Consider the following 13968-nt stretch of genomic DNA (forward strand, 5'->3'; position numbering starts at 1 on the left):
CTCCTCCTCCTTCTTCTTCTTCTTCTTCCTCTTCTTTTGAGACGAAGTTTTGCTCTTGCTGCCCAAACTGGTGTGCAATGGCACGATCTTGGCTCACTGCAACCTCTGCCTCCCAGGTTCAAGCGATTTTCCTGCCTCAGCCTCCTGAGTAGCTGGGATTACAGGTGTGTGCCACCACACCTGGCTAATTTTTTGTTTATTTTTAATATAAACGGAGTTTCCCCATGTTAGCCAGGCTGGTCTCGAACTCCCGACTTCAGGTGATCCACCCACCTTGGCCTTCCAAAATGCTGGGATTACAGGTGTAAGCTACTGCGCCCAGCCAGAAGACTCATACTTTTTGATTTCAAACTTTATTTACATAGTTGAAGTAATTGAAATAGTGTGGTAGTAGCATAAGTATAGACATTTAGATAAAAGGAACAAAATTAAGAGTCTAGGAATAAACCCATATACTTATAGCCAATTGATTTTTGATAAAGGTGCCAAGAATACTCAATAAGTAAATAAAAGTCTCTTCCACAGATGGTGCTGGGATAACTGGAGATCCACATGCAAAAGAATGAAGCTGGACCCCTATCTCACACCATATACAAAATAAACTCAAAATGGATGAAAGACCAAAAAAGAGCTATAAAAGTCTTTGGAAAAAAAGGACTAAATCTTCATGATCTTTAATTTGTCAATAAATTCTTAGATATGACACCAAAAGCATAAGCACCCAAAGACAAATTAGATAAATTGGGCTTTATCAAAATTAAAAACTTTTGTCCATCAAAAGTTCATTAAAACTTTTCTCATCAGGAAGTGAAAAAAGAACCTACAGAATGAAAGAAAATACAAACATGTTTCATTTTATTATGCTTTGCTTTATTGCGCTTTGCAGACATTGCTTTTTTTTTTGTTTTTTTTTGAGTCTCACTCTGTCACCCAGCAGACTGGAGTGCAGTGAGTTGAGATTGTGCCACTGCACTCTGCCTCCCGGGTTCAAGTGATTTTCCTGCCTCAACCTCACCAGTAGCTGGGATTACAGGCACCCGCCACCATGCCTGGCTAATTTTTTTTTGTATTTTTAGTAGAGATGGGGTTTCACCCTGTTGGCTAGGCTGGTCTTGAACTCCTGATCTCGTGATTGGTCCACCTCAGCCTCCCAAAGTGCTGGGATTACAGGCATGAACTACTCTGTTCGGCAGATATTGCATTTTTTTTTTTAATGAGTTGAAGGTTTGTGCTAAACTCTGTGTTGAGCAAATCTATCAGTATCAATTTTCAAATGGCACATATTCACTTCAGTAGCATCTTTTTAGCAGTAAAGTATTATTATTATTATTATTATTATTATTATTATTATTTTAAGATGGGGTCTTCCTCTGTCACCCAGACTGGAGTGCAGTGGTATGATATCGGCTCACTGCAACCTCTGCCTCCTAGGTTCAAGTGATTCTCATATCTCAGCTTCCCAAATAGCTGGGATTACAGACGTATGCCACCATGCCCAGCTAATTTTTGTATTTTTAGTAGAGATGGGGTTTTGCCATGTTGCCCAGGCTGGTCTTGAACTCCTGACTTCGAGCGATCTGTCCATCTCGGCCTCTAAAGTGCTGGGATTACAGGCATGAACCACTGTGCCTGGGTGAGAGTTTGATTGTTATATGCTTTGGGGTAGTCTTACTTGAATTGAATTTGTTTGATGTTCTCAGACCTTCTTGTGCCTGGATATTTATATCTTCCTCAAGTTTTGAAAATTTTTCTGATATTATTTCTTTGAATAAGATTTCTATCCCTTGCTCTTGTTGAGCTCTAGATTTGTTCTTTTAAGATAATTCTCTATGTCTTGTAGGTGGTCTTTGTTCCTTTTTGTTCTTTTTTCTTTTTCTTCTTCACTGTGTGTTTTCAAATAGTTGGTCTTCAAGCTCACTGATTTTTTTTTCCTCTGTTTAATCCATTCTGCTCTTTAAAGTCTTTAATGAGTCCTTCAGTTCAGCAAATGTACTTCTCAGTTTCAAGATCTCTGTTGGATTTTTTTATTACTTCAATATCTTTGTTAAATTTTTCTGATAAATTTCTGAAGTGCTTTTCTGTATTATTTTGTAGATTACTGAGTTTCCTTAAAATTGCTATTGAATTCTTGGTCAGGGAGCTCACAAATTGCCATCTAATTAGTGTCAATCACTGGATTTTTGCTTTGTCTTTTTGGGGGAGGTTGTGGTTCTCTGTTCACTGTTATTTCTCATGGGTATAAATTTATGTCTTTGCATTGAAGGATTTATTTATTCCAGTGTTCTCTCTCCAACTTGTTTTGTTTTTTATTGGATATATTTTCACAGCAAATCATTACTGCTAGGTCATTGCCTTTTTTCAGCTTTAGGTGGCACCTTAAGGCCAGGTTTTCCTTGGCTCTAGAAAATGATTGAAGTGTTACCTATCCCAAAGGAATTATTTTGGCCATGTGGATAAGCTTTCTAGGGGTTTGTGCCCAAGGCACCTATGAAACATCCTACAATATGGTGCTGCTGAATACCCACTCCAATTTGGTATTTCCTGTGGCCAAATTATAGAGCAGAGTTTCCAGGGCTGGGGATGGTAGTTCTGCCTCTACCTTTTGTCGCTTCCCATCCTTAGGTACATTTCTCCCTTTGGACACCTACAGTGCTTCTCATGGGTTAAGGCAAGGACAGGTCTCCTGCCAGAAAATCTAAGATGGTGGTAAAGCTGGTTGACCACTTCAATCTCACGTTTTCTGGTATAGAAATCATGCTTTGGGGAAAGATTTTTTTATGCACTTGTTGGTGGGCAGAATGGGGTGGGCCCTGCAGATGAAGAAGAATCGTCTCCTATAACCTGCTCAGAGTTGTTTTTTTTGTCCCCACTTCTCCATAGCCCCAGAATCTGTCTCATTCTCATATTTGAGCTTAGGGTTGTTGCTGGTGAAAATCTCAGTGTCACTTATTTGTTTTAGGTTTTCTGTGGGGAGTAGTGAAGCCAGTTTACTTCTATACTGCTATTTTATTTTATTTTTTATTGTACTTTAGGTTCTGGGGTACCTGTGCAGATCATGCAGGATTGTTGCATAGGTACACACATGGAAATGAGGTTTGCTGCCTCCATCCCTCTGTCACCTTCATCTGGCATTTCTCCCCATGTTATCCCTCCCAGACCTCCCAATCCCCCACCCCACCGTTGTCCCTCCCTTGGCCCCTCCCAACAGACCCCAGTGTGTGATGCTCCCCTCCCTGTGTCCATGTGTTCTTATTGTTCATCACCCGCCTATCAGTGAGAACATGTGTACACTGCTATTTTAAACCCTTCTTCCTGACTTATTCACAAATGAGGTAGCCTCTTCTTTACACTGCATTGGGGTACATGTTTTGAGAGACTTTTTTTTGAAATAACAAAGCATTTATTAACATAATTTGTTTCACCTTTTGCTTAATCAAAGTTATAATATATGCAACTGTTAACTGGACCTTCGATTAATGCGAGCCATACTATTACTATTACAATGCTAGTTGATATAATCTTCAGTCCAAAGAAAAGAATTTTGATACTTTAATAAGCTGCTGTACTCTCACTTTGGATCATGTAAATTTAAATAGACCTAGGTACACAATGACTGTCTTCACAAACTCATAAGAATCTAATTTCACATAGTTGGCAATTACCCTGGTAGTAAATACAGCTGGGTTCTTTCTGAACTCCTGGACTGTTTGTAAATTCATTTAATTGTGTATTATTGAAGGAATATCTTTGGATTTTTTTTTTTTTTTTTCAGAAACAAAGCCTTGCTCTGTCACCCAGGCTGGAGTACAGTGGCATGATCGTAGCTCACTGCAGCCTTAAACTCCTGGGCTCAAGCTGTCCTCCCACATCAGCTCCCAAGTAACTAGGACTATAGGTATGCACCACCACCATATCTGGCTTTTTTTTTTTTTAAATTTTTTGTAGAGATGAGGTCTCACTATGTTGCGCATGCTGGTCTCAAACTCCTGGCTTTAAGCTATCCTCCTGTCTGGGTTTCCCAAAGTGCTGTCATTACAAGCATGAGCCACTGTGTTTGACTAACAAACTGTTTTGATAAAATTTCTCTTTGGTTCACATTTACTTATGCATATTTAAAAGAAACTCATTTATTGTTCATGAGTGTGGAGCCTATATTTCCTCGGGATGCTGTAGTATTTTTTTTATAAATCTTGAATCTCATCAATCCTATAAAAAAGTTTCATTACCCTTTTTTATGTAAGAAAATTGAGGCTTATGAGGATAATACAGATAGCAGATTGTGAATTCTAAATTTGAGACAAGATTTGCTTGATGCCTTTTTTGGCAAGCCACATTTTCTTTCCAGAAACAGGCCCCCATCAGTAGCAGAAGAAAAGGAGCAAGAGGAGAATGAAACCAATTTCTTTGTGAGTCTGGGTAATTTATTACATTTAACGTATATTTAATTACATAGGAGCAGTGATGTTTACTCACATGCTCACTTTGAGAGCTTGCATTTGGAAACTTGTTCACACAAATATCAAAGACATAGACTGGTGGTGCATTCTATGAATCACTAGCTCTACCTTCCACACCATCCTTTTGGCCCCGGTGACCATGAAGCATTTTAGTAAGATTCCTGTTTCTTTAAGTGCTATGTGTATCCCTACAGTATCCCACAGTAAATTCAAATAAACAAATGAACAAACAAACAATCAAAGGACAAGTATATATAAGTATGCTTATTTTTTTAATTAATTTATTTTTTTGAGTTGGAGTCTCACTCTGTTGCTCAGGCTGGAGTGTAGTGGTATGATCTCATCTCACTGCAACCTGCACTTCCTGGGTTTAAATGATTCTCCTGCCTCAGCCTCCCAAGTAGCTGAGACTACAGGTGCATACTACCATGCCTGGCTAATTTTTTTTTTTTTTTGTATTTTTAGTGGCAATGGGGTTTCACCAGGTTTGCCAGGCTGGTCTCAAACTCCTGACCTCATAAGTGATCCACCTGCCATGACCTCCCAAAATGCTGGGATTACAGGCGTAAGTCACCATATCCAGCCAGGATGCTTATCCTTTTGTACTTTGAATTATAAAATAATAAAAGCTAAAAAAAAATAAAATAAAATAAAAGCTAACAAAATAAAATTAAGTAATTCTGTTTTTTAAAAACCAGAAATACATTCGTTAATGTATTAAAACTATAAAATAGTGTAAAGTAAAAGTCTTAGTCCTGCCTCCTTTTCTATTAATTCTGTTTCTATCTTTTCGTCCAGTTTTTTTTCCCCACATTAATCCTCAGTTAGATTTTATACATATTTTATAAATGTTATATATATATATAAAGAGAGACAGAGACAGAGACAGAGAAAGAGAGAGAGACAAGTTTTGCTCTTGTTGCCCGGGCTGGAGAGCAAAGGTGCGATCTTGGCTCACAGCAACCTCTGCCTCTGAGTGCAAGCAACTCTCCTGCCTCAGCCTCCTGATTAGCTGGGCTTACAGGCACACACCAGTATGCCTGGCTAATTTTGTACTTTTAGTAGAGACAGGGTTTCTCCATGCTGGTCAGGCTGGTCTCAAACTTCCCACCTCAGGTGATCCGCCCACTTTGCCTTCCCAAAGTTCTGGGATTACAGGCATAAGCCACCGTGCTCAGCCAGATAATAATTTTTATTAGTTTCTTTGTGTATCCTATGAGAATTTTTTCATGCAAATACAAACAAATAGAATATATATTCTTATTCTTGTCCCTTCTTTTAACCCCAAAATACTATACTCTTCCTTTTTTTCTCTTCTAGAGTATGTTTTGTAGATCTTTCTATATCAGTGCATAGAGTGTTTCTTCCATTTTTCTAGCTGTATAATGTTCCATTTAATGTGTGTACATACTATGGTTGGGCGCAGTGGCTCACACTTATAATCCTAGCACTTTGGGAGGCCAAGGCACGTGGATTGTCTGAGCTTAGGAGTTCGAGACCAGCCTGGACAACATGGTAAAACCCTGTTTCTACTAAAAATACAAAAAAAATTTAGCCAGGCGTGGAAGTGCATGCCTGTAGTCCCAATTACTCGGGAGGCTGAGGCACAAGAATCACTTGAACTCTGGAGATAGAGGTTACAGTGAGCCGAGATCACACCACTGCACTCCAACCTGGGCAACAAAGCGAGACTCTGTCTAGTCAAAAAAAAAAAATGGGTGTATATGCTATACATTATTTAACCAATCATCATTTATGAATATTTGGATTGTTTCACTTTTTTTTTTTTTGAGACAGAGTCTCGCTGTGTTGCCCAGGCTGGAGTGGAGTGGTGAGTGGTGCAATCTTGGCTAACTGCAGCCTCCGCCTCCCGGGTTCAAGAGATTCTCCTGCCTCAACCTTCCAAGTAGCTGGGACTACAGGGGCACACCACCACTTCCAGCGAATTTTTGTATTTTTAGTAGAGACAGGTTTCACTAAGTTGGTCAGGCTGGTCTGGAATTCCTGACCTCAGGTGGTCCCCCCACTGGGGCCTCCCAAAGTGCTGGGATTACAGGCATGAGCCATTGTGCTTGGGGCCTTTTTTTTTTTTTGGAGACATATTCTTGCTTTGTTGCCTAGGCTAGACTGCAGTGGCACCATCATTGCTTAGTGATGCCTCAGTCCCCTGGGCTCAAGTGATCCTCCCACCTCAGCTTCCTGAATAGCTGGGACCAGAGGCATGCATCACCACACATGGATTTTTTTTTTTTTTTTTTTTTTTAATTTTCTTGTAGATATGGGGTCTTGCCATATTGCTCAGGATGCTCTTGAATTCCTGGCCTCAGGCAATCCTGCTGCCTTGGCCTCCCAAAGTGCTAGAATTACAGAAGCAAGCCACTGTGCCCAGCTGGATTGTTTATAATAATTTGCATACTAGCTCATATTTATTGGACTAAGCTTACTATATTCTGGGTATGATTGATGCTATCTGTTGTATTTGGATTATCTCATTTAATATAATAACCCTATGGGTTAGATAATATGATTTCCTCCTTTCAGATAAGAAAACAGAAGGTCAAAGAGATTAACAAACCTGTCCAAGATTTGAACCTAGATTATCTGTTTTCAGAACACATATTTGTATAAACGAAATACAAATTAGAGCCCCACAGCACTTTGGAAGGCCAAGGCAGTAGAGTCACTTGAGCTCAGGAGTTTGAGACCAGCCTGGGCAACATGATGAAACCCTATCTCTACAAAACATACACAGATTAGCTGAGCATAATGGCATGTGGGATCACCTGAGCTCAGGAGATTGAGGCTGCAGTGAGCTATGATCACACCACTGCACTCCAGCCTGGGTGACAGAGCGAGACCCTGTCTCAAAAAAATAAAACAAAAGCAAGCAAAAGAAATACAAATTAGTACTCTTTTTGCTTTTAGAAAAATTTTCCTCCTAAGAAGTTTCTAGTTAGGTATTTGTGACTATTCTTCCCTGGTTACTAAGATTTTTTTCACAAACATTTGAAGAGGTTGCAATATTCAGGATTTTACTTTTTTTTTTTTTGAGACGGAATCTCACTCTGTCACCCAGGCTGGAGTGCAGTGGTGCAATCTCGGTTCACTGCAACTTCCACCTCCTGGGTTCAAGCAATTTTCCTTCCTTAGCCTCCTGAGTAGCTGGGATTACAGGTGTGTGCCAGCACGCCCGGCTAATTTTTATATTTTTAGTAGAGACAGTGTTTCACCATGTTGGTCAGCAGGCTGGTCTCCAAACTCCCAACCTTGCGATCTGCCTGCCTAGGATTTTATTTCTTTCAACCACATTGTTTATTCTTTCTTGGCCTGTGGAATATATAATGATGAATCTGATATTAAAGTATTAAAGATTGTTTAAAGAGTTAAAAGCTTAAAATTATGGGGCGGTCTGACATTTTCTGAGTGATTGACTTTTATTTTAGGACTGTTGCATGCTGAGCTCTTGGTCCGAAAATAAAAACAACTTTCTGTTTAGGCACCACAATTTTGAAGTGTAGATCAAATAAATGACCTTGTCCTTTTTTACCCTTCCTCCACAGGACTTCATAAGGCAGTTACAGAACCACTGAAATCTTTGTATTTTATGTTTTCCTTCTCAGAGCTGTTTGACTTAATTCAAATTTAAACCAAATGAAACGTATCTTGTACTTGCAGGCTACTGCTATAATGTGCATTGCAATAACTGAAAAACCCAGATGCCATTCAGAAACCCAAACAAATCTGGGCCTTCTCCTAAATTTAGCAAATGCCTGTCACTATTAAAAACCATAATGACAAAATGTCTTATCTCCTCGTAATTTGATTCTTGCCATCTTCAGCTATCAGGGTCACCAGGGCAAAGGCTTGTTCAGTGTGGTAAAGCACAATGGCATTTGTCCAGAAGTCTGTCCAGAAAGAAAGTGTGAAACCTTGTATTTCCTAATCTATTTAAACCTTAAGCAACTTTCTTATGAAGAACTGGATGTCAACAGAGAGTATTAATCTAGTGGCCTCACTTTAAATTAATGCACAAATCACAGCATTTAATGCAGTGCTAGCAGCAGAGATGGGCAGCATCTTATTATGTGTAATGATAAAGCATTTAATAATCATCATTTTACTGAAATCTTCCTTTGAATAAGGCATTGCTTGGCAGCCGTTTTTCATTCTCAAACTATTCACAGTGTGACACTTTAAATGTAAAACGAAATATCACCTGGAGTACTTATTAGCTTAACAAGCACTTGCCTGGGAGCCTGGGAAGATTCACTGTGTTTTACTCCCTCCCTAAGTGGTTTAACTCCAGAGCTTAATACCATTCTTTTACTCAAGGGCCTGGAGTCTTCTGCCACTAGGGGATGCTCTTGCTTCTTCACTCCAGCTCTCGGCCGGTTCAATTCTGACCTTATCCGCCTAATACAAGAGAGGCAAAAGGAGGCTTTTACTCTTCCCTAGTGAGTCTGTTCCTCTGAAACCCCCCGAGTCAGCTAAATCGGTTAGAACAATTCAGAACAAAATGAAATGACTAGTAAATTAAATAGCTTTGTTAAAATGTTTTCAAATATCTCCCTGTGGTGGACCAGAATCGCTTCCTGATATCGGTGGCCTAATAGTTTCATTAGGGTTTGGGGATGTTAACCGCGTTTGAGTGCTACCAAAGGAGGTGAGGGCAAATGGGGAGGAGCTGGTGTCACAGGAGATGAGGAGAGGGCTGCGCCCTTACTGGCCCTTCCCCAGTCTGGCGGAAATCTGCTTTACGCCTCTACTGATTTAGCTTTGGCTCAGACACCGTTTGCCAAAGCATGCCTATATACCAGTTTTGGGGGTTGCTAGAAATAAAAGTCCTGATGGGGGTGGGGATGGGTGTCACATGAACTTGAGGAATTGTGGATTGAAAAAGTCAAAGAAGTTTTACTTGTTATAGAACTTTCAGAACATTTAATTTACAATGCACTGTGCTTTGCAAATCTCAGTCTGGGCATTTGCTGGGAGTCATTGTTGACTGGGCTCTCCATCTTGAAATTCTCCAAATTGGCTTGATGTTGCATTGTTTTGGTTTATCTGCTTCTTCTGTAACCTCTCCTTTTTGGCATTTTTCTTTTTACTCCGTGAATAGGGGCATTTCTTGTGGTTTGATGGTTCATTATGTTCAGTCTCTGGAAGAGTCACTGAAGTCCATGATTTTAGTTATGTACCTCTATGCTAGCGGCTCCACCCATGTCCCCCTCCAAGAGACATAGGTGAAGCCTGTCTCTTCCCAAAGAGAACTACATTTTCAGTTTTATGTTGGATGCTTTCCCAAAGTAAAAATGTCCTCTCTCGAAAACCATGTCTTCCTTTTTAACCTTCTATTTCCTTTCTCCTTTAAATTTTTCTTAAAATTCTTTCAATTCTCTGAGTCAATCAGACTTAAAACCACATTTAACCACTAAACCTTGTGAATTCTTCTGGCTCTTTTGTCTATCCCCCCTCACTTTTTTTTTTTTTTTTTTTTTTTGAGATAGGGTCTTGCTCTATTGCCCAGACTGGAGTGCAGTGGCACCATCTTGGCTCACTGCAATCTCCGCCTCCCGGGTTCAAGTGATTCTCCTTCTTCAGCCTCCCAAGTAGCTGGAATTTCAGGTGCCTGTCACCACATCTGGCTAATTTTTAATTTTTAGTAGAGATTACTAAAAATTAGAGATTACCATGTTGGCTAGGCTGTTCTTGAACTCCTGACCTCAGGTGATCCACCCGCGTCGGCCTCCCAAAGTGCTAGGATTACAGGTGTGAACCACAAAGCCTGGCCCCTTCTTTTTTTGTCGTTTCTGATTTTGTTTTTGAGACAAGGCCTTGCTCTGTCACCCAGGCTGGAGTGCAATGATGTGATCACAGCTCACTGCAGCTTCAACCTTCTGGGCTACAGTGATCCTTCCACCTCAGCTTTCTGAGTAGCTGGGACTACAGGCATGTGCCATCACGGCCAGCTAATTTTGTATTTTTTGTAGAGACAGCTGTGTCTATCCCTTCTTAAATGAGGCCTTGATCCCCTTGTATAAACTCTGAAATAAATTCCAAGTCATGCTTCCTGCTTCCCTTCCTTTGCTATTCTATGTAGGCTGCACACAGCTACTGTTTCAATCAATCTAAAACACTGCTTTGATTCTTTCTTAAAAACTTCCAGTGGGTGAGTTCTCAGTGACTCATTGTGTGAATAAAGTCCATACAACTTATGCCAGCAGTCAAACTTCCCACAGTATTGCTCCCACCTGCATTTAAAGCCTTTGTGCTAATGGTTACTCCATTAAAATTGCAGACAGAAGAAATGCTCTTGTGACATTACAGATGTGAAGGTAGGAGTGTGCAAGGCATTTGGGGAAAGGAGGTTTCTGTAAACCTTTCAGAATGGAGTACTCTATGAGATACCTGAGCTGAACAAGTCAAGTTCTAAATTACTATAGATATATCTAAATCATCCTCTAGATTAAGGATATTCTGTAAATAGGCTAATATGGTCCTTTATAGCATATAAGGAATAAAAACAAGGAAGGATATAGCTTAAGGCTTCTACCTGTCAAAGCTGATAGCCTATCATACTACACATTTTAGAAAATATTGGTCAAATTCAGAATGAACAAATTAATACATGCATGCATATATAAATACAAAGCAACCGTAGCAGGTGCTGTTGGTATTCCTTCATCTCTCACCGCTACATGATAAAGGTAAACACCTGCAAATGTTGCAAATGCCTACAATTCCCTGCTTGAAAATCTTTTATTTATGGCTGCAGGTGTGTGCTTAGCTTGCCCCCAGGGCAAGCTGGTCAGAGAGTCAATAGGTTCAGAAGCTACCTTCATCAATAATGGGTTTCCTTACTCCTTAATTGAACTCTTTTTTTTTTTTTTTTTTTTTTTGAGACAAGGTCTCACTTTGTCTTTAGGCTGGAGTGCAGCGGTGTGATTTCAGCTCACTGCAACCTTCACCTCCTGGGTTCAAGCGATTCTCCTGCTTCAGCCTCCCAAGTGGCTGGGACTATAGACGTGTGCCACCATACCCAGCTAATTTTTGTATTTTTAGTAGAGATGGGGTTTCACTATATCGGCCAGGCTAGTCTCAAACACCTGACCTCATGAGCCACCCACCTCAGCTTTCCAAAGTGTTGGGATTGTGAGCATGAGCCACCGTGCCGGATTTGGCTACAGTTTTGGTTGCATTGTTAGACCAAATATTCTGACACTAGCTGCTAGTGCGTTATGAGTGAGGTAGAATAAGTGTTAAGTGAGAAATAAAATTTGAGTTAAGAATAATTTTATAAGTAAACATTCCATTAGTGAAGATTTTTTAATTTTCTCGACTTTTTCTTCCTGTAGCCAAAGCACTGGAATAATGGAGACAACCCCTATCGTCCCCTCATAAAATAACAGTGGTTTTCAGAGACAAAGCATCTGCAGCTTTTGTTCAAACCTTTAGTGATTTCTGTGGAAGAAATTTTGTCACAAAGACCCTGACTCCTGAAATACTTTTTTATTCAGCTCCAATTGCATGAATTGCAGATGCCGTAGACTCATCTTAACTTCTCAATATGCAAGTCCATGTTTAGCAGCTGTCTTAGTTTGGGTTTCCCCAGAAGTAGATTCAGAGACAAAAATTCAATTGCAAGCAGTTTGTTTCTGTTTTAAGAGATAACCTTAGCACTGCTGAAGGTGGGAAAGTGAGATTGGAAAGAAAAGAAAGTCAATCAAGGGCACTTTATCAAGCAAGAGACTACAATGGGCAATTTGGGTTCAGTTCTAATGAAGAACTCTGAAAGACATGCAGACCAACTCTGCAATTAAGAGTTAGTTCAGGGCTGGGCGCGGTGGCTCACGCCTGTAATCCCAGCACTTTGGGAGGCCGAGGCGGGTGGATCACGAGGTCAAGAGATCGAGACCATCCTGGTCAACACGATGAAACCCCGTCTCTACTAAAAATACAAAAAATTAGCTGGGCACGGTGGTGCGTGCCTGTAATCCCAGCTACTCAGGAGGCTGAGGCAGGAGAATTGCCTGAACCCAGGAGGCGGAGGTTGCGGTGAGCCAAGATCGCGCCATTGCACTCCAGCCTGGGTAACAAGAGCGAAACTCCGTCTCAAAAAAAAAAAAAAAAGAAAAGAAAAGTTAGTTCAGCTGGGCATGGTGGCTACAAAACAAAAGCAAAAAAATCTAGCTCAATTTGAATAGGAAATCTAAAATCTTGCAAAAAATGCAGTATTTTATCAAATGTATGAAAGTGATGTTGGGACCTACTAGAATTAATACAAAGCTATGGACAAATGAAGACCTGGTAGAATAAGGCAAGACAAAAAGCGAAGGAGAGAAAATGGATGTGGATGATGACCTTGAGAACTTTTTAACACAGTGATCTGATTATCAAAGGATTACATGAAGTTCTTGAGAAAATTAGTGATGTCCTCAAATACATTTGCAATAATTGATGCTCTTTGTGATTATTCCATGAAAGTTAAGCATGAAGGGATGAATATTGGGTTGTGTTAAGCTGTACTTTGGGGAAAAATTCTGCTCCAGAAAATTCCATTTACATTTTGAGTGACAGAACTGCATTTCGATATTTTCTCTCACAAAATATTTAATCTCAAAATCTGCTGTATAATACCCTTTGAGAGAATCATGAAAACATCTACTTAATTTAGTAGATTGAAACAAGAAGGAGGCTCATCCCTTGCCTTACACAGAGTTTCCTTTGGTTGAAAATCACTTGAACATTGAACTGAGAACATCTGCTGTGTTTCTTGATTTATAGATATGTTTCTGAGAAACATATCTATAACTTCCAAACAGTCCCAGCTGGCTGTAGCTAAGGCCTGTGTAATTGATAAGATGCATCTGGCTCAAGGCACAGATTAAATACAAGGGCAGGCTCTTGCTGTCGTTGGAGAATCTGGTTGGGATAGGAACTAAATCCTGGGACCACTTGCTCTATATATGAATGCCAAGATAATCTAGAGCAGGGAGAGGCAGAGAGGCAGGCAGCCTGCTGGGCTCTTCCTGCTGCTGAAAACTTACCCGGCCCTTACGGTGGAAAATTTCGTCCTTTCTTCTGCCCTGAAAGTTTTCCCAAACATGAAGGTAAGACAATAATTTCATTACTTTTGTAAATGAAGCTATCTTTTCAAATGAATGGGGATAATATAAATGTAATTTAAATGAAGAGGGGTAATACTTAACTGAAAGACATCAAATAAGTAGAGGGCCAGAGAAAAATACAGAGGGAAAAGGCCTGGGGGTGATTTTTAGAAATCCTTATTTAAACATATTTAACAGTTTAGCCAAGGTGAATTCCTTTATCTTATCTTGTGGTTACATTATAGGTCCAGAGGTCTGGGAATCAGGAATTGGAGATAATGTTTATGAAAGTCCTGAGAAAGTCATAAAGAAATATGATAGTACTATTGTTATTTCTTGGGAAAAACTTTCCTCTGATGTATTTTTTTTTCTTTTGCTTGTTTGGATTTGGAATCATGTAATAGGTT

General features: G+C 39.9%; 1 protein-coding gene across 1 annotated transcript in view; it reads left to right on the forward strand.

The window, feature by feature from the left end:
• The first annotated feature begins 13326 nt into the window (after nucleotides 1-13326).
• C7 (complement C7) overlaps nucleotides 13327-13968 on the forward strand; it is a 59213-nt gene continuing 58571 nt past the window's right edge. The window contains exon 1 of the mRNA XM_064375938.1: nucleotides 13327-13564. Within this exon, the coding sequence (XP_064232008.1) occupies nucleotides 13559-13564 (6 nt within the window). The 5' untranslated portion in view covers nucleotides 13327-13558. The remainder of the gene's footprint in view (nucleotides 13565-13968) is intronic.

Source organism: Aotus nancymaae, unplaced genomic scaffold (assembly GCF_030222135.1).
Source record: "Aotus nancymaae isolate 86718 unplaced genomic scaffold, 86718_ANA_hifiasm-v0.15.2.pri h1tg000014l, whole genome shotgun sequence".
In the NCBI taxonomy this organism is placed as follows: Eukaryota; Metazoa; Chordata; class Mammalia; order Primates; family Aotidae; genus Aotus; species Aotus nancymaae.